Source organism: Varroa jacobsoni, unplaced genomic scaffold, assembly GCF_002532875.2.
Source record: "Varroa jacobsoni isolate VJ856 unplaced genomic scaffold, vjacob_1.0 scaffold_59, whole genome shotgun sequence".
Taxonomy (NCBI): domain Eukaryota; kingdom Metazoa; phylum Arthropoda; class Arachnida; order Mesostigmata; family Varroidae; genus Varroa; species Varroa jacobsoni.
The window spans coordinates 63-22,011 of NW_019212961.1; the positions used below are offsets into that span (position 1 = coordinate 63).

Below are 21,949 nucleotides of genomic sequence, written 5' to 3' on the forward strand. Positions count from 1 at the left end.
CCGCCACGGAACTACAAGTAGCCATTATGCATCCGTTGGAAGTTTGCCTCGCAGTGGCAGTGTCTGGGCTCTACGAACGGGGATGTATTTCGGTTGGGCATGAGCGAAACTGCAATTCCTGATCAGTTCCTCCGCGTTGTTGGACGGGAGATCCGACGCTGGACAGGTCGTTTATTGTGACAGTACGCATTTGAAAAATCCCAATTAGTGACGAAATATCAGCAAAGAGTCCTTGTGGTATGCACGCTTGAGTAATATAAGAACTAGCCTGGGTTAAAAATGCGCATCGTGCATAGGGTTTTATAGAAACCATATATTTTAGTTTTCACCTCGTCTTTCTTCCGTCCCTACACAGCTTTCTAGCTGATTAGCCAACGAAAACGTTTGCTGAAAATGGGACCTTTTGCGGGAAACGAGAGCTCGTGGTATTGTTCAGTTGATGCCCCTCTCTCCCCGCAAACCATTGAGAACATAAATGCTATGAAAACGTTGTCTATTTGTGTACATGCGTAATTCTGCGAGAGCTCTATCATCACTACAATAATGTATGAAGGTACATTATCATTGTACATCCATTGCTTCACGAACGTCCATTAGACGCACATCAGCGAGCGTGTATAACAGCAGTTTGATCGGATGTAGTTATGACTGCAGTATCGCTGACCGAAGTGCTCGAGGAACTCTGCACACGTCATACGGTCAGCTATCTTCTCGACGACGTCAATGCATTCCGCCTCCTCAGTAGAATCCACCTGCCCATGGTACGAAATAAGTAAAAACAAGAGACAAAACCAACAACATAATAACGAAATCGAATCGTTTATCGCTTTGCGGGTGCGCAACCATTGATAAATACGCTCTTGTCAAATTATAGACGGGTGTGCCCATACACACGGACGCGCACTGGTTTTTTGGTCATTACAATACCGCACACTGAGGTATAGCTTAAGTTACCTTATCGATGCGTCGGTCAGCCGATTGGGATGCCGAGACAGCCACCACTGTCGTTGACGCAGGAGGCGCTGCGGTCGACCGTTGGCGGCCCCGACGCTTACCACTGCCCGTGAACGATGGCGTTTCGGAGGATGAGTCGAGGCGGCGCAACCCCCGAGAACTTTTCATGCTGAAGCGCACAAAATTATAATATTGTAGAAATACAGGTAGGTGACAGAGCACTTACGTAGGAGATTGTGGCTGTCTAACCGGTCGAGATCAGAATGACGTTTCGCCTACTTTCGTTTTAGCTACAGCAGTAGGAAGTGGGCATAGTTACCCTGTTATAGCTAATGTTATTGAAAGAACATGGACTTCAAAAAAGGTTAATTTTCAAACGCGGCTTCGAGTGAATGGGAACCGCACTGTCCAGAGCCGGTCCTATTTGTTGCCTACAATCGAAAATGATCTCGACGAATTTATCGCAAATCATTAAATTGTTCCAAGAAATATATTTGCCCTTAGGTTCATAGGTCGCTGGTTACATATGCCGTGGATTTACGCACTAGTTTTCACATTATGACGACCTAATTGCAATAATCCTAATAGGACGAACTAATTGCACTTTACAAAACATTATGTTTATTCGGATTGCGTTGGCACCCTTCAGTTCAGTGGCTGCCCCATTTTTTGCACGGATATTGACTTTTAATATAGTTCAGAGACAGTAAAGAGGGCAAGATTCGGATCGACGCTTTTCTGGTTTCCTCTTCTGAAAACGATCCTCCTGCCAATTTATTGAATTTCTAATTTCCAGTGGTGCGACGGGGGATCCCACGTGGGATCTTACTCAGACTGTTCACTCGATTTGCCTAAATGTTACACAGCTGCGTTTCTTCAGAGCTATGCGACCTGGGTAGGCTCGCATAGCAGACGAACTCACGTTGAAAAACCTGATTGTCAATCGTTGCTATCAAAAAAACGGCTACGACGTCAAGGCAAGCAGACAGCCTGACGACTTACGATGGTACTTTCTCAAAGGGGGAGTTAGACCCGTTCTAATACCAAAAAGCTGTTGTTGAGCAAATGTTTGTGAAAGTTATGGAGTTATATTATTATCTTGTTATTAAAAAAATATGCAGTGTATAGCTATGCATTGTTTCATGTTGTAGAATGTATGCGGTTTCGACGTCGCTTACTTTGCTGCACGCCGCGCTCGTTTAGTGCGTCAAAAAACCCAAAATATGGTTGTCAAAATGTATTTTTTATTGTGTAGCCCATATCTATTCAACCCGAAGTCTAGCAGCAATGTAATGAACTGTACAAGAAAATTACAATAGTTACTCATTTTTGATAAATAAACTATTTCAGAACCCTTCCTACAAAATAGGGAAATGTAAATATTAAAAGAGCGGAAAATCGACTTCTTATTTATAGACAAAATAGGTTTCCAGTTGACGCGAGTAATACCTTAACTATAGGCCCACCTTTTATCACGCCTGTAAGTTAAACACTTTCCTAACCTTTTTTCAAATTTCCTAGCACTTTAGTTTTTCTTTGCTAAATGCCTTCCTCTGTTCCGCTCGCTCTCTCTCTCTCTCGCTCTCTCTCTGTATATATATATATATACATAAAGTTGGTTGCTTCCGCTGCCAGCTATACTAAAAGATGACACGTGATATATTATTGCGTTGCTATATACCGATTGGTTGGAGAAGCGACGGCCGCTGACACCTGCGAGTAGTCAGGAATAATATTTTCGATTTCGTGGATACATTTGCCGTTTTTGCACACCTGACCATCGCCACAGGGGCTGCCCTCTGCTGCTGGGCGGTACGAAACGCAGTAACCGGACGACGAGTCGAAACAGAAAAGCTGTGCACATACCCGGGAGTCCTTCTGTAAATAGGACAGCGTGTTCGCGGTCGAGTGTGGGTTTACGGGAAGCAGAACATCGAGACAACATAAAAAAGTGGCAATAAATGAGGTAAGCGGTAACAACATGCAATTTGGTCAAAGGGAATTGGCTAGTGAATAATAAGGAAAATATATGGCTAATCATAATGGGTTATGCAATAGGAATAGGCGATGAGGAACATGCGGAAATACTAAATACTCGAAGCTACGAGGATGCTGGAACGAAAATCGAGAGAAACGAGTGATTGCGACACTAGCTTGACGGATAATAGCTTACCGATATACTGGCCCATTGATTAGATTGATGAAAGAAACAGACGTAATAGTAGACAAGTAGATAACAATACAACCAGAATTCAATTGTATGTAAAAACAATATTGCTCTGGTTTGTTGTTAAACTCGACTGGCTTTCTTCTCTACTACAACGTACAAATCACTCTCCTGGATTCACGTCGCTAGTAACGTTGGCATAGCAACACAAGACGGCGCCCAACAATATTGAAACACAACAACACTAAAGCGTCCAGAGGCTTCGACGACTTTTCTCTATAGAATGCATGTTCATGAAAGCATTGCGTGAGAGTGACATAGGAATAACAAGGTTTCACCACAAATCACATCTTTTCACATTAGACATCAGTCAGCTGTGGTATAAACACATATTGAAATTGGATTAAGGAGAAGGAGCGATTCAAGACGAGACGTGAATGAGGGCACAAATTCAATGGAACAGAAAACGCAGGTTAAAGATACTCATTGTCATGGTAAACGTTCTAGCTAGGAAAGGAGGCCGAGCTCCGTAGACAAGGTTTATGTATGAACAATTTGAAAACTATATACACACACTTTGCTCTTTGTCATCGTTGCGATGTAGTGTCGAATATTTGCAACAGGAATACTTGAAGACTACTTAACTATTTGCAATAGAAGAACTCTTCCTTTATAACTGTAATATAAATGTATAGAAGAGGAGCAAGGATCCCAAAATCCTAGTCGGTTACTTGGCACGAACTTCCATGATCTATTTCATATTATACATTGGGCCAATCATTTCCCTGAAAATCTACCATATATATTGAAAAGTTCCCATAATGGCGATACGTAAAACATTGGCTTTTGAGCTCGTTAAACATAACAATCAATAACGAACAAAAGGTATTTGAATAATCAGCTTTTTAAAACAAATCAATTAACTCGAATTATCTGCCTTTTCATTAGATAACAGACAGAATATACTGCACCAGTGTGAGTGTATCATGCCCTCATAAACCCACTGCACTAACTATGACCAAAGAAGATTGCATCGCACATATACGGGGCTTAATCTTCTGCTGCTAACTGCTGATTGCCAAGTGGCACTATGTAAGCTACCAGTGATAACTTAATATTACACATATTATATTATATATAAATATTATAATATTTTATAAATGATAGGTCCTCAGCAAAAGCGTCCTGGCATTATTGTCGTGTGACCATTTATCTAATATAAATTGTATGCGTAGTCGAATTGAGCTCAGACGAAACCATGTGTATGGTACTTACGAAACATGCACTGGTGCCTCGGTCTCTTCGACACTGCTCATCGAGAGAAAGCATCGTTCCAGGAAGGACTCTTGCTAAAAGTTGATTTTCATGGGGGTAGTTATATAAGCAAGATGCCGTTTCACCGCTGTAAACATCAATATGGACACACAAACACTTATATATATATATATATATATATATATATATATATATATATAGACAAACCTAGGCACAAACATATAAAAATAGGAAGGCACCGGACTATAAGCATGAAGTTGGGGGTAGGAACTGATTCCAGTTGGGAAAATCGCTTTTTTTTTTCTAATGTCTTCTGATAACTCTGTAGGCCTCGGCTGGCATATCGTTGATGAAAGAAGCATTACGTGACGATTACGTAGTTTCATCTTATCTTCAATTAGTAGCATCGTATCGTAGCTACTTGTGTTTGTGATAGGCTATGTCAATCAATAGCTTTGACTACTTCCGTTCCATCAGCTATGAAAGTCTATACAATGTTGTTATTGTTACTCGTTGCTTATCAATCAAACTCGTTTAGTCACCTTCGTCAGCAAGCTATCTAGATGTTTGTTACTCGTTATTTAAATAATCAATAGAATTGGTCATTAAAACCAAAAAAAAGAGCCTAACTGTGGTGATAATTGTTGCTTAAGAAGATATCTACACAATTTAATTACGTTTCCATAAAATGTGTGCAGCTGCGCTAATTATAGGTACAAAAAGTAATGCATCGAAAAGTTATCTTTATTTAGTGTCTGATAAATTCGATTTATATGCTTAGCCACATCTTGTAGCTAGCATAATGTCAATACGACGAAATGATCGATGATTCTCCAGTTGGCTTGGTTTCGTAATTCGTAGTTGAGACATATGTATAAGAGGATCATAGCTAACCAACATATGCCACTTACAAGAGAAAATGCTTGAATTGTTGTACGGAACAAGTAGACCATCGGAAACCGCGTTCAGTATGACGAAGATCAGACATTATGAATCCATCCTCCCATGGGCAGCTTGTGGCACCCGGTCCGCCCAAGTAACTGGGAGGCGGTGATCCGTCATGGACACAACCCAACAGATGGCCCACCTCGTGAGCTGCTACAATGATACCGGAAAAGCCTCCGGAATCCTCAATAATCGCAACGGAGTTCACCTGCGTTAAACATTGCAGAGACAAATCAGCCCAACGGATTTACGTACAACAATTGTACGGAGCATCATTTGCAATATTAAGTGATTGCCCTAACTTAATATATGTTCAGACAACGGATCTATTAAATTTGTGGCTATTGCGTACTATTGACTGTACCAATAGTGCCACTTATATATGATTCGAGAGGCATCGAGCTTGAATCTCAGTGCGTTTCTACGTTCCATTAAGCTCTAAGCACGTAAGGGAATGAAGCAGTAGTGATGCCAACAGCTTGATATCTAATTTCTATGCTGCATTACTGAATGCAGCACGTACATATGCTCTTGCGTATATAGTCGGCTAGCAGCTTAGACACTCGTACTCGCAGCCTAAGCAGGAAAATGAAGCTCGAATGGAAGCGCGTCACTTCTGAAAAAATCGTACTCCTAAAAGGAACAACCCACGCACCTTTTCGAGACGTTTATTTACTACACAGGCTCCTCCGACATAGGCGAATCCTGCCGTACCACGGTTACAGCGCCCTCCTTCATAGTGTCTTCGGCACATGTCAAGCTTCGTGATGACCACCGCAAGATCGTAGGTTGGTAATCGGTCTTCTCGATACAGATATTTGCCAAGATCCGTCAAGGCGCCAGCAACGTCCACCGCGTCCTCGTTCGGTGGTCGCAGCCGGTTTCGCTCAAGATATGGGGTCGCATCGCGATCTTTGGCAACGATCATTCCAGCGAGGCTGATCTTAACCCGCGGCGACGTCAATAGTCGATATCGCAGATCTACGCCGTTCCAAAAACTTACAAAGTAACGCTTGATCTCAGCGTGACTTCGCCCATGCAGAGCGTACGTATCGTAGTCGACAATCAGGAGGACCTCGGGCCAAACGGTGTCGGGGGCCGCGCGCTTACGAATTCGATGGGTTCGTGTACGATTGTGCGACAAGAAAACAGATTCAAGAGGTACTGGAATAGAAACAGGATTAATGAAATATGTTCTGTATGAAAAAACAATTGAGGCCGGCTTATACGTCGAAGGTTGAAATCAGCTACGTTTCTAGGCAAGGTAAGTCGATTACAGTGATCTTTGAATATCGCAGTTCGGTTGATACAGTCAAAAGATTGGCAATCGGAGCAACCTTAATTCAAATTCACCCATGAAACGTTTTTATGCAAAAGTTACTTTTTATACATTTTGGGTTTAATATATAGTGAATTGTTTTTTTGATGCTATTGAGAATCTAGAAAAATAACTCAGGGAGTTTTGCAATAAGAACATTTCAAAGGTTGGACGAACAAAGAAACCATAGGAGAATCAGAGCTCAATTTCAGTACATGCTGCTACCGCAGGAAATAGCCAGACATGATCTACAAAAACTATCCTAAGATGCAGTTCAGCTGTCAGCGCAAGTAAAACAATATAACTCTATTCTTTGTGTTTCATATGAAAATGGTTGACTTTTCCCATTTTAAATTAAATACACTTAGCATGTACAAAGGCAAAGTATTTATACTCGCGTACTCATAAAAAAAATATTTTTCTAATCAACGGATTAACGGTCTGTTAGGAAGCCGAGACGTTATGTTTTCACTTCCTCTAAGAACGATTTAACTGAATTGATCAGTTAAGTTTTTTGCCCTTGATTGTGGTAAGGCGAAAAACTGAAAACGTACACCCTAAGTTTGCCTGCTTAGTACGTTAATCGAAACTTTTTTACGATTCGAACTTAACTTAATACTGACGCTGATGATCATAAATTCACATCAACCTGCGGTGCCCAGAACAGTTTGGTCGCACGAACTCTTGAATATGAAACAAATACTACCCAATCATTGTAGTTCGACATGGAAAAACATGTAGAATACAACCCTTGCAATATGTAGCGCTCAATCGACTGGCTTTAACGGACAGTTTACAGGAAAATGTATTTTAGATCGATTACCTCAGGGTAGATTCATCTTCTTTAACGAGCTAATTTGCTAGCAGGAAGTATCATGCCTTCTGCGATGGTTTGGCGCCATTGAAATTAGGTAACAAGTGCTTTTGTATTTGTTAAACACTGTGCTTTTCAGCATAAGCAGTCAAGGCAAACAACAATCCCTAAAATACTTTGAACCTTTGTGCCTCACCTGCGTAGTCTATGTGTATCGGCGTGTGTATGTTTGCGAACTCTGATTTCGATTTACAGTCATCGGAAGCACCGCACGGCTGACCGCTTCATGTCTCTACTTCTGAGCACTTAACATGACTGCACGTAGTGCATACAACACAATGGACGCGACTAATCAAACCCACAAAATACATACATATGTTTGTCTACATGATAACTCAACGAGAGTTCTCGCTGTTGTTCTCGGAGATGCCTTAAAGCAGTCGATGTAAACGATGGCGAAGTCCACCTTCGGTGGAGCCTTGGCCAGTTGTATTCACCCGTCCCAGCGCGCACCAGTCTATTTCAACTACGAAACACTGGAGTCTTTTTAATACCTTTTATAAGTTTTCAATAAATTTAATGAAATGTTGTCTTGCATTTTTTCCTAACATTTGAATTTAGCGGAGCAGTTGTTTATATGGCAAATCTCAACATCAGATACCTGCATGCAGCGGTGAAGGACATTCAATTCTCCAGAAGTACTTCCTGAGCGTCTTCACACCTGGTGATCTGTTCTTAGAGAAAAATTTGGAAAGCCGGCTTCTCACTATATTCCCGGAATCTTATTCTCACGATAAGTTAGGTTTAAAATCGAAAGAACTTGTACTTTTTTTGTTACTATTTGGCAATGCAATAAGCCGAAAATGTTTGGGAGTCAACACGCTATTACAACGGTTGTAGGGTCATATGAGGATAATGCAAGCAGTTCCATACACAAATGATGTATTTTGAAGTATCACAGTTCATGGAGAGACGTTTTTAACTTTAGAAGCTACTCTTTACGTTTGAATTCGATCCCTAAGGATTTGAAAGCGGTATTTATGGCACACATTCAATACTAGCACTATTTGTATAACGTAAAGTCTTGCCGTCAGTCTCCTCTAACGATTCTTTATCAAGACTTTCTATGTAAGCCTGTAAAAATGGCCTACACTATCCACGCCGGTTTTAGAATTCAGCCCTTATTTTAAACCTAAAGGGTAGGCACAGCTGTCGTATTAGGCATATTTACGCCGCCGTGAGCACATATTCAATACAATCTCTACTTTTAGTTGAAAGCCGGAAGACAGGCTCAAGCTGTAGTCACGTTGCTTCGGCAGTTACCTGCTCATTAACATGGATTTTCATATAGGAATATTTTTGCATTTGTGACTAAATACAGAACATTTTAACATAATCCCCCGTACCCTCTATCTTACTGCTTTTGAAGAAGGCAAATTTAATTACTTGATTGGCAATCACTAAAAGTCCGAAAAATTCGAAGAAAGAGGTCTGGTGACACTGTGCGCAACACGTAAGGTTAAAAATCCTCACCTAAAATCCTAGCATACTGCCAGATGTAATAAGGACAACATGAGGGCATAAGTATATTAATGTAAAGAGTATTGGGGCCAACTTACGAAAATCACTGTGGAAAAGGTCATGGTGCTCGGACAAGACTCTGTTGCGTTTATAGACAAAGTGTACACTTTTGCCCTTGAGACTTTTCGTTCTTAAGACGGCCTTTGGTGCGCGGTTTTTTTTATCAGGCTGTAGCAGGTCCGGCACATATTTCTTCGGGTTTTTGGCGTTCTTCGGTTTCTTCTTGTCGGTGGGCTGGGTGGCGAGCGTGAAATCATCTTCACCCAAGAACATCTCATCATCGGCGGTGCCTTCTTCTTCATCGTAGAACGTCTCGTTTCTTAGGCCTTCTGGCACCGGTGCGATAACCAGCTCATGGCCCACCGTTCCTAAATTGAGCGTAATATTGTTCGATTAATACTATTATTATATTTTTGCTTTCTGTGTTTTTCTATTCAATTGTGCTTATTCATAATGAGACGATCGGAGCATGCCCTACTACATAGGAAACGGAATAATTTAGAAAAATCCGGGTACGCATAAGCAATAGCTAGCCGTGCATCTTTAAACGCTATAAGTATCTTCAGAATTTTACAGAAGTGTGACTTTACAGAAATACGCGTTAGCTTAGCTGAGTTTTTGGTCTGAAGGATAATTTGTTGGCATTTTTATAGTGCTTACAGCTTTAACTTGAATGATATTCGACTGACTGCCCTATTTTGGAACGTTTCTTAATGGAAAATTTTCCACTTTGTCAATTCAAATAGGTCATATCGACTTAACATGCCACTCAAATCCAACTATGCTCAAAAAAAGATTTATACAATAGGGGGTTTCTGGAGAAGTTAAAGGTAGTCTATTTGATTTTAGTACTGCCTTAAGGAAGGACAAGAATAGAAATTTTTTGCTTTGTAAGTTAATGAATTGCGGTGGAAAGTGTTATTTTAACTGAGCCTAGTTTTCAAAAAAGGGTCGCAGCCGAGAATTAAGGTGCAAGTGGTTGAAACTTACAATCGTTGAATATTTCCTATTCTTACATTTCACAAAAAAGGAAACCTAATTACTACACTTATTTTAACACGTGATTGTTTCGATCCACAAAGGTACAGTGTCTGGATTTTCAAACAGATCGAGTCCCAGACGCAACGTTCACACGCCATGTCTAATAAAACATGCATAGGATACTATTTGGGCATACTTATTGCTCAGTTAGGCATCGCTTCAGGTCAGATACACAAGACTGGCACCTATGTATAACAAAGCTCTTTACAAAGGTGTTCGATACATTGTACCGGCTTGCCCAAAATGTATTATTCTTTTTTGATTGCTTTATTCGACGCCTATATTTCGTGCGTGTCAGAAACGACCTTGAGGTTTTCCCCCAGTTGTTTTAACTAATGCATCAAATGTAAAAACTAGTTCTTCAAGAAAACCTAATATTTTGGAGACTGCAAGTAACAACCTTAGTAAAAGTAACACTCAAGTTTCTAAGATGCACTGTAGAGATTATAAAGGGTTTCCCAGTAAGAAGTTCAAAGGCTATGTCTAGAAAAAAATCGAACCGGGACGTAACTAAGGTGTTCAGAAAGGTCGTAAAAGGCCCTGTTTGCTTGCAAGATAGGGTCATTTATTTGGAAAATGGTATATCACACACTCTTTGCTTCTAGACTATTTCTATGCAGAGTATCGCGTATTTATGGAGAAACCCCGAATTTTGAGAAACACGCCCTTACTCTAAATTCGATATTCCGTTTGAAATATCTTTTTCTTGAGCTGCGTAAGCTCATCCAGCTTACTGGGAAACTCCATTAACTGCATCTCCGATTCCTACCTTCAACTTCTATGCCCCCATGGGGGTGACGGCTGAGAATCAGTGCTGCGTGATTAGCCTCATCGACGTAAGGCGTTGCCGGTCCTGAACGTTCCTCCGATGAAGATGTTCCGTCGTCACTTGCCGCACGAATTTCCACCCCTAAAAGAGTAAAATTCGCACATATGTTTAAGTAAAGACAAAGGATAGACAATTTAAAAATTGAGGAAAATGGCTATGTCGATAAGAAAATCGTTACTAGATAGTCTCGTTTATCTAGCCGTTGTATACGTTACGTTACGTGAGTCTAAAACGTCGCCAGTACATATTGCTACCTAGGTGTTCATTAGCGGCTTTGATGAGATGTTCTTTTTCATGCTCACTAGTATCTGAGGTGCGACATTTTCTGCTTATCGGTGAATAATGGAGTTCTGAGTCTGTCTAGTTTCGATTGTGTCTTGCCGCAGGGTAGACGTTCTCAGTTGTTTTCACTGCCGCATTAGCTGCGTCGCGGCTGACCGCTTCACGTAAACACCCAAATTATGTACCCTTGCAAATAGTAGTTTCTTATGTGAAGCCTTCACGTGTATAGAATGTAAAGCTTTACTTAAATCTAACAATTGGTACCTAATTGAAACCAAAACTTAGTGAACTATTTCAAAAGCCTCTTGTAGTTTACCGTAATAAAAAATTAAACTTATATTTATAATTTGTTTTTCTAACTTGAAAAATTTGGCTGCAGACATTTATCTGTGTGAATTTTTTTTTTTTGGAAACTGACAGAACCTTTTAGAAATATCGCTGTTTACCAACGAAATAATAGCTTTGACTTGTTCTTTGGAATTAAATGTATTGTTCCACTTCAATGAGCTTATTTGCTAAATAATAGGTCCGCGTACTTTGCTACAAAAAAAAACAATGCTGAAAAACTCCCCTATAATTCAGAGCTTTTTAACACTTCACTCAGACAGATGAGTCTACATGCTGGTAGCGATAATAATGATAATGGATCCTCGAAGATATGCGGTATTCTTTATGCGATAAATTGCACTATACGTCTGAGTTGTCGTATGTATTTGAATAGAACCGTTGAATTTAAAAATGCCTAAAAAGTAATCCAAGATAACAGTGTATCTTTTTCTAGTTCGATTTCAGCTCGGAAGTCATTGAGCATAGATGTTTGCGCTGCAGCCGCTTCATCTCGGAGAACGCTTAGGGTCTTCGCTGTCATCATCTTCTGGACTGACAATTTTGGCTTCTACGCAGCTTTGGAAGCCTGCAACAGTACCTATAACTTGAAAATATTGAAACCAGGCGTATGATCTATTGCATCAAGGTCGAGCTGACTGACACATAATGGTCAACATTATAGTGCGATTGTCTAGGATTCTGTAACTTAAGGACTATCTATGCGCTGATCATCAAATGATATAACATCGATTCAGTGTCCTTTGCACGCTCGAGTCCCTTTTCTTTCTGATGCCCAGCGGTAATTGTAGAAAAAAGTGGGCCAGCGAATTGGTTGCATAAATTCTGGATGAATTTTTCTTCGCTCCAGCCTTTATAATATTTAGTATCATGAAACAAGTGGCATATCTGGTCAAAACTAAAACATTATCTCGATTGAGCGAAAGAGTCTGCTTATTTCTAATATTAGTAGGTCTACAGAAATTCAAAGGTCGCAAATTTTAGCTCAGATGTGGAACGTATACCCAAACTATTATACCGTTTCGTCGGATTTCTGTTTAGTGAGTATGAGGAAATTATATGAACGCTAAACAAGTTACATTTCTCAGCGGATATGTGAGATTATATTTTGTATATATAGAACTTTCTGTCTTGTTTCCCTGTCGATTTTCCTTATCAATCAAATCACTTCAGACGGCAACAATATATACTATATAGTATAAACAATATGTACTAATATAGTATGAACAGATGTCAAGATTCCGAACAAACAGATACAAGCTTTGCATGTATCAAGGCTCGGGAAATCAATGAAACGTTGCTTGCAATTATATAGCCTCAGAATAAAGATCTGGCGGGTATTGAACACTGACAGAACGTTCATTGTGTGTTGCTAAGAAGGTCTCCGTAACATTGATGGAAAGCGCAACGCTGTAGTGTTCCTTACGCAGTCGTTCCTTTTTAGGGCGCGGTTTCGTGTTGTGTTGGCGCTTTTTGACACTCCTACCTTTAACTGTTGAATCTGTATGTAAATGGTATTCTTACGACTGTACGAACTGTGCACGTTGAAGCTTTGCTAGTGCTTTGAGATTCAGACGGATCTGCCTCCGGGGCAAACCCTGCATCTGCTACTATAACCCCATCAGCATCGTCAACATCATGACCATAATCGCCGTTAGTCAATTCTACCACCACACCTGTCAAGGCTCTATACGAACTACACATAGGTCTTTTTTCTATGAAGGTCAAATTGGACCGGACTTCAAAGCTCACAGTCCTTACCAAGACGGTGTCATGGCAATATAGTCCGCGTGTGGCATATATTAGTAACAGCGTTAAGGATATAATAATCATATTGTAAGTAGTTAATTGCATAGGGAATTGCCGTTTGGCATCTGGGCACTAGCTGGCAATGCCGACGAGCGGTCCACGTAGCTGGCTGGTCGACCGTCTTGATAAGCGGATGCGTACGGTGATTCACATTGACGATGCTGGCAAGATTTTTGATTTCGGTCAGGCTGCAACAAACAGCGCTTCATGGCCACTGAACACCTATTACGCACGTACACATACGCCGTTGCTGAAGTTTCTCTGCCTGTTGCAAGCTCTCATGAGTCGTCATGCACGTCCAGCAATTCGGGTCCACATAATTGCAGTAACCGTAATGATGCATGAGGAAATAAGCACGGTGACGATTGAATGTACCTATAGCCCACTCAAATCGTGCTCATAGCTTGAATGTTACATTTATTTACAGATTTAAGCTATTTTCTTAATTGCTTCATTGCGTCAACGTTCAGGCAACGACCTCGTATACGCCGAAAAATATTAATAGTGCTTTCGAGAGGTAAGCTAAAATTACTATTATTACTGAGAAATGTTTTAGATCAAATCGCCTGCACAACATTAATACCAAAATGGGTAGTAAACACGCTTGGAGACATTTTTCCTACTTAGCTGATGTATACGTTTGAAACAATTATCTTCACCTTTTCCAAAAGCTGCGATTTTAGGCAATAGCCGACTCTCGGACTAATAGAAGGCTTAAAAAATATTTTGTCTGCAAATGTTTCACATCGCAATCAGTGCGAAAACCCATAGAAGTCCGTTAGAACGCGAACGATCCTTAGTGTGACACTTTTCAATTTGTTGAAAACAAATAAAACGACCAGGAATAATTTTCTATCTCAGATCATCGACCGCTTCGTAGACGGATAAGCCAAACTTACGGAATAAGACACAGAATGTATAATGTTTACTTAACTACCCGATGAAGTGTGTTGCTGCCTATAAAGTACGTGACTCATCTCTCAGCCATGCAGGACAGATAATTGGTTTTGCCATAATAAATGTTGCGATAATGCCAAATTAATACGGAATTCGGCACAAGACATCCAGACAGCTGAATTATGTCGTAAGTTATTGTCTATTAAACCTAACTGAATTTAACTAACTAGACAGCTGATCAGAAGACACCAATGAGCGAACTTACCTCCTTTACTCGTACTGGACATTGTATACATTTTGAGTCCTTCCACCCTTCGCTGAAAATCCTCATTCTTCATCAAGTTTAAACGTAGGCGCTTTCCAAAGGCCTGCAGTGATAACTTCAATGCACGATCTACACCAGCTCTTCCGTTATCATCGAATGGGAAGTCATCCCTTCGAGCCGAGTCATAATCATTTCCAAGTGAGCCTGAGTATCCATCTTGTTTGCTTGTTGTTGGTTCTTTAGTCGTTTGAATTTTACTAATTTCAGCCTGGGCAGTATTTCTTCGAACCCGTCGTGCATGACGGGGTGTCGAGGCGTTCGTATCGGAATCTTCATGAGAGATTGCCACCACTTCGTATTCGGGAACTGTTAGGGCAAAAAATATGATGTTAGCTTTCACAAAAAATGTACCGCCTCGATGGTACTTACCATCAGAGTAACGATGTCGACAAGTAAATAAGAGAGCAACTCTTAAATGCCGTTCCATAGTAGGACAAATTTTACTACACATATACTGTCAAAGACGTCACCCATTGGTCCAAAAGTGAAGACCGAGACCTAGACTTCAGTTTAACGTTTTTACAACGTTTACGCGTACAACTCGAAGAGCATGTATATAACGTAATAAAAGCGAGCGAAATTTATCTGACTGGCAGTTTTCTCAAGTTGTTTTAAAAGTCAACAGTTTTAAAAGTCGAAAATATATTGGTAATTAATTATAAAGGTCCCTGTTTTCCTACTCCATAATGTTTGGGATACACTTTTATGTTTAAACGCATGCTTTGCGTTAGCTTGTTTTCCATTCCTTATAGATGCAAACCGTTGCTGTATTCCGATGGAAGAGTTTCGATTCAGCTTCTCCTAATAGCGTACAGAAATACTAATACCCTCGTTGTCGGGTAACCTACGTTTTTTCCGGCAGCCTAGGTAGCTTGAATCGACACACAACCGAAGATTGCTTCCGCAGTCGGTCAACGTTCACTGCACGTCCAGCTTTTAACCCCCGGTTCCTGTGGAATTCGGATTAGTACATGGCGTCTTCTAGCTGCAGACCTGTTCTCATGATATGATCCTATACTTAACGCATCTTGTCCCTCCAATCGTCCGGGTTTCAGCTTCTTTATCCGTTTTCATATTCTTCGTATTACCGTTATAATTCCCATGCGTATCGATATGTGTGTACGTATCATTCGAATGCTCGCAAAGCTAAAAGAGGCAGACGCGCAAACCAAATGTCGAAGCTGCCTCGACGCTATGAGTTTCTGTACCGGATTAGAGCAGTTATATGAGCAGCAAAAAAAGGAGTAAAGCTTCAACAAGGGCGACAGAAAGACACTCGTGAGTTAGAATTCGAATAGGAAAGTTCTTTCCAATGGAAAAGGCTATCTCAGTTCCGGAACGGGGTACATTGATTCTCGTTTTTCATTCAGAGTCATATGTACCTCAGTTTTTTGGCATCAGCCTTTTTTCAGCTTTGCAGATAGATCACACCCAAACGAGAAGGGCCTGAGAGGGTAGCGGGAAATGGCAAGAAGGTCGGCATAGCTTGCTTCCTTCAATTCAGTAAGATAATGTATGCATAAGCGCAGCATAATCCGCCGTCGTGTAGTTTCAAGTAGTCCTAACCTTTTTAAGCAAGTACATAGAAACGAGTCGGTTTGGGCACGAAAATGCTGAACAGATGCAGTTCAGGGGGTAATTGGTGACAGGGAACATCGGCTGGGGACAAAGAGGGGGCGCAATGGCCTCAGAGAGTTCAGCTAACGAAAACTGCACTTAGTAACAGTTTGCCGTCTGCTCTCACGGCACCAGCAACTGCTGCACGGGAAGTTAATAAAATTGATACATGGCATAGCTCCCGTGGATGAGGCCAAAATAAGTAAATTCTTGGAAAAATGGATCCTGTCTAAACTTAGTTTGTCCATATTCATTCATTCATGTGCTGATACGCGCATTGATGTTTGCGGGGCGTCGATTATACCTGCGAGATGTACTTGTCGAGTGACATTACTTCGAGTATCCGTACAAATTAGCTAGTGTAAGCTATTTCTAGATTTTTGCAAATTATTAGAGAAAAACAGATGAGTGCCGAAATCCCTAGTTATGCAAATTCTCGGTTTAGGCGTGAATACGGTTTAATATAGGGATTTTTTTTGTCACTAATTGTTAATCAAACTCATTGTACCGGATAACGACCATATAAGACTTCTTTTCGGTTTCGTTAAGTGCAGTCATGGTATCTTATAGTAATGTAATTACGAAACTTGCTATTTTCTATTTAGGTTTTTATGTACGTAGAATTGGTCCGATAGACTGGCTGCTTTTTATTTTAAATTAGAAAGATACTTTTAGCTTGAACCGAGCGAGCGTATTTCTCACGACCATCCAATTTCTATCCTAAGGGTAATTGAGCCAAAGGATCCTGGTTAGTGTTTATTATCAATCTAGTCCAGCTGTTTAGTCGTCCTATTGACTTAACAAAGAGGCTATTAATTTGGCCAGCAAAAAAGGTGCTTCCGCAATTCCTTGTAGGCTTATCCTTCACAGTATATTTTTAGAGCCTTTGATAACGGGCAACGTCAACTGAAGGAAAGCCGGCTCGAGAATGACATGCATCTTTTAGCAAGCTATGTGATGAATTTCATCAGGCAGAAACTATCCTTCAAAAAACTTAGGTTTAGCGGCAGTAATTAACTAACTAACTGGAATAAGAAATTTAATTTTTCAGATCATTTATTATCTCTAGCCTCGGTATTTTGTTTGCAAGTGAAAACAATATTAGAAAGCTGTTCCCTCGTGAAGAGCAGACATTTTTTCTTTAAGTTCTAAACAGAATTAGGTAGACGTGTCCCTGTTATAGAGATGCAATGCAAATAGCTGGATTAACATAGCTATGATATTCTATATTCATTTTAATATACTAATAAGCGTATTATATGCCTCTCGTGGTGTCCCTGATTCCGATCTGCATACGTCACTTATCTGACGTCTTCAAACCAAGATAACACTAAAGGCTTTAACTACCATGGAGTAGCTATATTCCTCCTTGACCCTATATACATAGAACAAGTATAAAAAAATGTTAGCGTTGCTTTCGTTAGATGCAAATGTAAAAGCATTGATTTTTAGATATTTTTTGGAGTTGAAGGACTGTGCTGTCAAAAGTAGCAATCACTGACCATTTACCCTGGAGCCTGAGATCCTTAATCAGATAGCTTTTGCTGCAAGAAAACCTCAGACTTAGATAGCGTCGAATTTCTATTAAATTCCTGTAGAAATATGCTCCGGCTCAATGTTAGTTGTCCTTATAAATTGGATTCTGTTAAACGAAAACGAAATCTTTCGAAATGGGTCAATCATAACCTGTAGTAAAATAGGGTCAAGCATCGAACTTCCGAGCCTCAACAAATGGACTAGGGAACTGAACTAAACAAGTAACTAATTGCAGCTTTAAGAAAATATCGTCAAGTCGGTACCGTTGTTCCACTCTCTTATTTCCAAACATTATAATTCCATATAACAACTCCATATCTAATCATAACAAAGAGATATTTTCTAACGGGACTGTCGACATTGGTAGATGGAGATTGCGGTGCTTCGTCCTCTAATAAAACCGAGGACGATAAAATTTCAAGCGCCTTGTGCAGCCGTTTCGCTGCGATAAAAGCCTATTGTTACCTTTTTTTACAAGGAAAAATTTCACCTTTCTTTAATTGGACAACGATAGTTCAACAGGGAGTTAATGCAAGTGGTTTTCGCACGCTCGGATTCTGGAACTTGCACGCTCATCTCGGACAACGATAGTCCGGTATACTCTTCTTAGTTTTCGTAAAATCACAACATTGGAACAAAGTCAACGGGGCGACTAGCAGTGTTGAAAGCTGGTTTTCCAGAACTGCTCTAATTAAAGTTCGTAATAATGAAACATGTTATTTTATCATATGGAAATGATAGGCATCTGTGTAAAATACAAACCATAGACGTACGTTACTAAGCATGCTTACGAATTGTACGTATCTATATAAAATATATGGAAACCAGTTTTATGTGTACACACATGTCTATAAAATATTTAAGAAAAAAAAAAACACTTTGTTTTGTTTTAGCTTCCGTTGAATTTGACGAGGATGTTCGATACATGAATCATAACGCCTCGATATGTGTACGAATTAATTAAATACACAAAAGCCATATTGGCTTCAATTCGCTGTAGGAAATTTGGAGACAAAGTCTAAATACTTAATAGGTATCTCGGTAGATAGCTCGAACGCTATCTGCTTTTAGCGCCCGCTAGGGAGAAATCAAAGGGCAATGAAAAACCGTCCTATAACATCGTCGTTGAAAATAGGATACTCATTGGCGAAATGTTTTCACTAGTAAAGTAATTGTTGTTTAACGTGTTCACGCCTACCTGTTCGCACATCGAAGGCTACTATTATGACTCGAAAAGTTCCACTGTATCGTATCTTTACCAATTAATCAGTCAGTCAGTCAATCAATGCTTCTTCACTCGCTTTGACCTGGACACCCACTCCCAAATGACTTACGCGGCCCATTCAAACCAAAGCGTTCTACATATTATATGAGCAGTTTGTTTTCATGGAAAACCTAGATCCAGAATTTTTTTTCGAAATTATTGTTGAAAGACGATCGTTTTAAATAAATCTGAAGCCGGACTTCGTAAAAAACAATTTCACTCAAATTCAAAAATGATTAGGTTGTAAAACGGACGATAACGCGAAATGAAGACTAATGCGACTTTAATACTTCGTTCCTGTACATACCGGGGGTCTCGGATCCGATCTTCATCATACCACCGCTAAGGCCTTACTACTATATTATGGAAGCTAAGTGTTTTTAGTGCCAGCAAAAAAGGCACACTCGTACTTCTAGCTACTAAAGTTTAGAAAAACGTCTAGACATGTACAGTTTATGGGCAAGTCTATGCTGAAGAAGCAAGATAGGGCAGCTTACCTTGATCAGGCGATCGCACATGGAAGACCCGTCTTAGCTGTTCTTCGGACATTTGCGTGTGAATCTGAAATGTTCCGTATGAAAAAATGCAAAGGCACTGACAGAATGGGTATACAAACCTACATTAGCTCGATTATTCAAAATATACACAAAATATCTAGAATGACTTGGTTTGCATGAAGTACATACGAAGACAGGGATGGATTTACGTTGTTCGCATCGCTATAATATTTACCGTCCCCTGACCTTGACATTACAGAAGCAGATATGGACTGCTATGGATAGATCGCACTATGCTTCTACTATCGAGCCTTGTCATAGATCAAAGCTTAGCTTCGCAAAAGTACAATTTGCAGGACGGTTATCGTTGGTGTCCATCAATTGAAGAGATCATTCGAGGCGCGGACAGAACGGAAGGTAGCATTTCGAAATCGACTGAGTTTAGGATGTAACGTCAAATGTCCTGCCAACAAACAGCCAATCTTTTTCCTGCATGCGCCGCTGCTTTGCTATCGTTAGGAAACCATTTCTTGCACTACGCGAAGCGAGCTCAAGCACCGGCCGGGCAACTAATTAGATTTGCAATAATATTCTGTATTATATATACTTAACATTTAGGTGGGACCCCTCATATCTTAGAAAGAAGAGTGCCTGAAAAAATAATGGTGTGGTCTTTACGATTGTACATGTAGATACTTTGTTTTTATATGTAGGAGTCGCTTATGTCATGTTGTATGTGAGATTTGCTGAGACAATCACAATCTTCGTGCACCGATCTGCACGCATCCGGTGCACCGATGGCGAGATCGTTACTCTAAGTGAATACGATTCGTTATATAGCCGATTGCGTTGTCCATCGTTTACGCGAAGATCATCGACAACGGCTGTAAACTGCCGTTATTTAAGTAAGAAAATGGTTATAACAAGTCATACACTGAATCCATCCATCGATTAGGGTCAAACGATGCTTCAGAATGGAGTTAGTTTGCTGGAACCACAATGGCTGTGCGCCTAAAAAACAACAATAGCTAATACAAGCGTAGAGATTATTCAGAAACATTTACTGACGCTCAGCAGTGGCTGGCCACTGATCAGTGTAAAACTGAACAGCTGGCTCCAAAGTATTTAAATGCAGTATATTCTACATGACCGTCTACGAGAGTTGTTGGGTATCATTCGTCAGCGGTCAGGGAGACGATCCGGATAGGGCATACTGCAAGCCAACATACCTAAAATACCTTATAAAATATCACCATCTTGCCTTCTCTGAATAGTTTATTAATTAGGTGAAAAATGCGAACCGAGAACGAAGGGTTACGGTGTCCAGCTACGCTGGCTTAATTGGAAATTGCAAGTATTCTCGGACAGCTGTTATCACGAGTCTTCATTAGCATTGAATCTGTAATATATATGGTCAATATGTGTTATTAATATTTCTGTGTCAGTGAAAAGCTAATGTGAGCCTAAAACCATATTAACATGGCAGCATTTAAAGCTCGTCTCACTAAGATTCATTGGCGCCGATTTTGTCAATTATAAACAAATATACCATTTCAGGTGGCGTCATGATACATGTAAACCTAAAGCTCTGCACTGTGGTGAAGGGCCGTATCGAAGAATCCAATTTACCTTATCCAGAAGCAAAGCGTCTCCATCATCGAAAACCCTTTCGTTCGGAAAACTGGTTCAGATGGTTGAGTTCCCAAGTCCAACTGCCTAAATCGTGCTACTCGATCAATTCTAACATAGCTTATTATCGCATGATTTTAATTTTCATTTGCCAGTACGATTTAATTCCTCTGCCCGTCAAATAATCTAGGGCGCAGCACAAAGTTAGGTGATTCCGTCGTCCAAAATAGCTATCACAGCCAATTGTATTTCTACTCCACGAGTGCTATGTAATTCTCAATAAAATCAACGCAGCATCTGCCTGACTTCACTTGGTTTCATCCTGCATGAGCGATTTGTCATCTTCTCACGAGAATAACACCACAGCAAACTGTATCCTTTCCACTGCCACGTATCAAGCGATATTGGCAAAAATAGGATAATGTTTACTCTGTTCGTCCTACCTTTTTTTATAGATAAAAAAAAAAAAAAAAAAAAAGAGTCTTCCTTTAAAAATGCACTTTTTGCTTTGCTATCGAAATATGACGAAAAAATCGTTCCTAGGTCGATAAAAACTGCTACGAAATAGAAAGGCACACTGAATAACAGTAGGAAACTTTGTTTGCAGCTATAATAAAATTGGAACAATTTTAACTATTGATTTGCTTATTGTTCAAGCACATAAACAACAATCTCAACGAGCTCGAAATATAGATAGGTTTAGAATTATTTCCTGTGTGACAAGGTATTTTATAGTAGGGGTTACGGTTGAATATACCTGTTTCTGCGATTTCAGGATAAAGGAAACAAAAGCAATTGTGTATGAGTACGACGAATGTTTAGGT

General features: G+C 40.1%; 1 protein-coding gene across 1 annotated transcript in view; it reads right to left on the bottom strand.

Moving 5' to 3' along the window:
* Positions 1-479: 479 nt before the first annotated feature.
* Positions 480-21,949, bottom strand: part of sona (sol narae metalloprotease) — a 133,030-nt gene continuing 111,560 nt past the window's right edge. Inside the window, exons 3-12 of the mRNA XM_022834322.2 lie at positions 19,497-19,560; positions 14,523-14,888; positions 10,865-11,005; positions 9,093-9,422; positions 5,997-6,505; positions 5,308-5,549; positions 4,397-4,523; positions 2,636-2,832; positions 955-1,123; positions 480-752 (exon numbers count right to left, since the gene is read on the bottom strand). Coding sequence (XP_022690057.1) covers positions 594-752; positions 955-1,123; positions 2,636-2,832; positions 4,397-4,523; positions 5,308-5,549; positions 5,997-6,505; positions 9,093-9,422; positions 10,865-11,005; positions 14,523-14,888; positions 19,497-19,560 — 2,304 coding nt within the window. The 3' untranslated portion in view covers positions 480-593. The remainder of the gene's footprint in view (positions 753-954; positions 1,124-2,635; positions 2,833-4,396; positions 4,524-5,307; positions 5,550-5,996; positions 6,506-9,092; positions 9,423-10,864; positions 11,006-14,522; positions 14,889-19,496; positions 19,561-21,949) is intronic.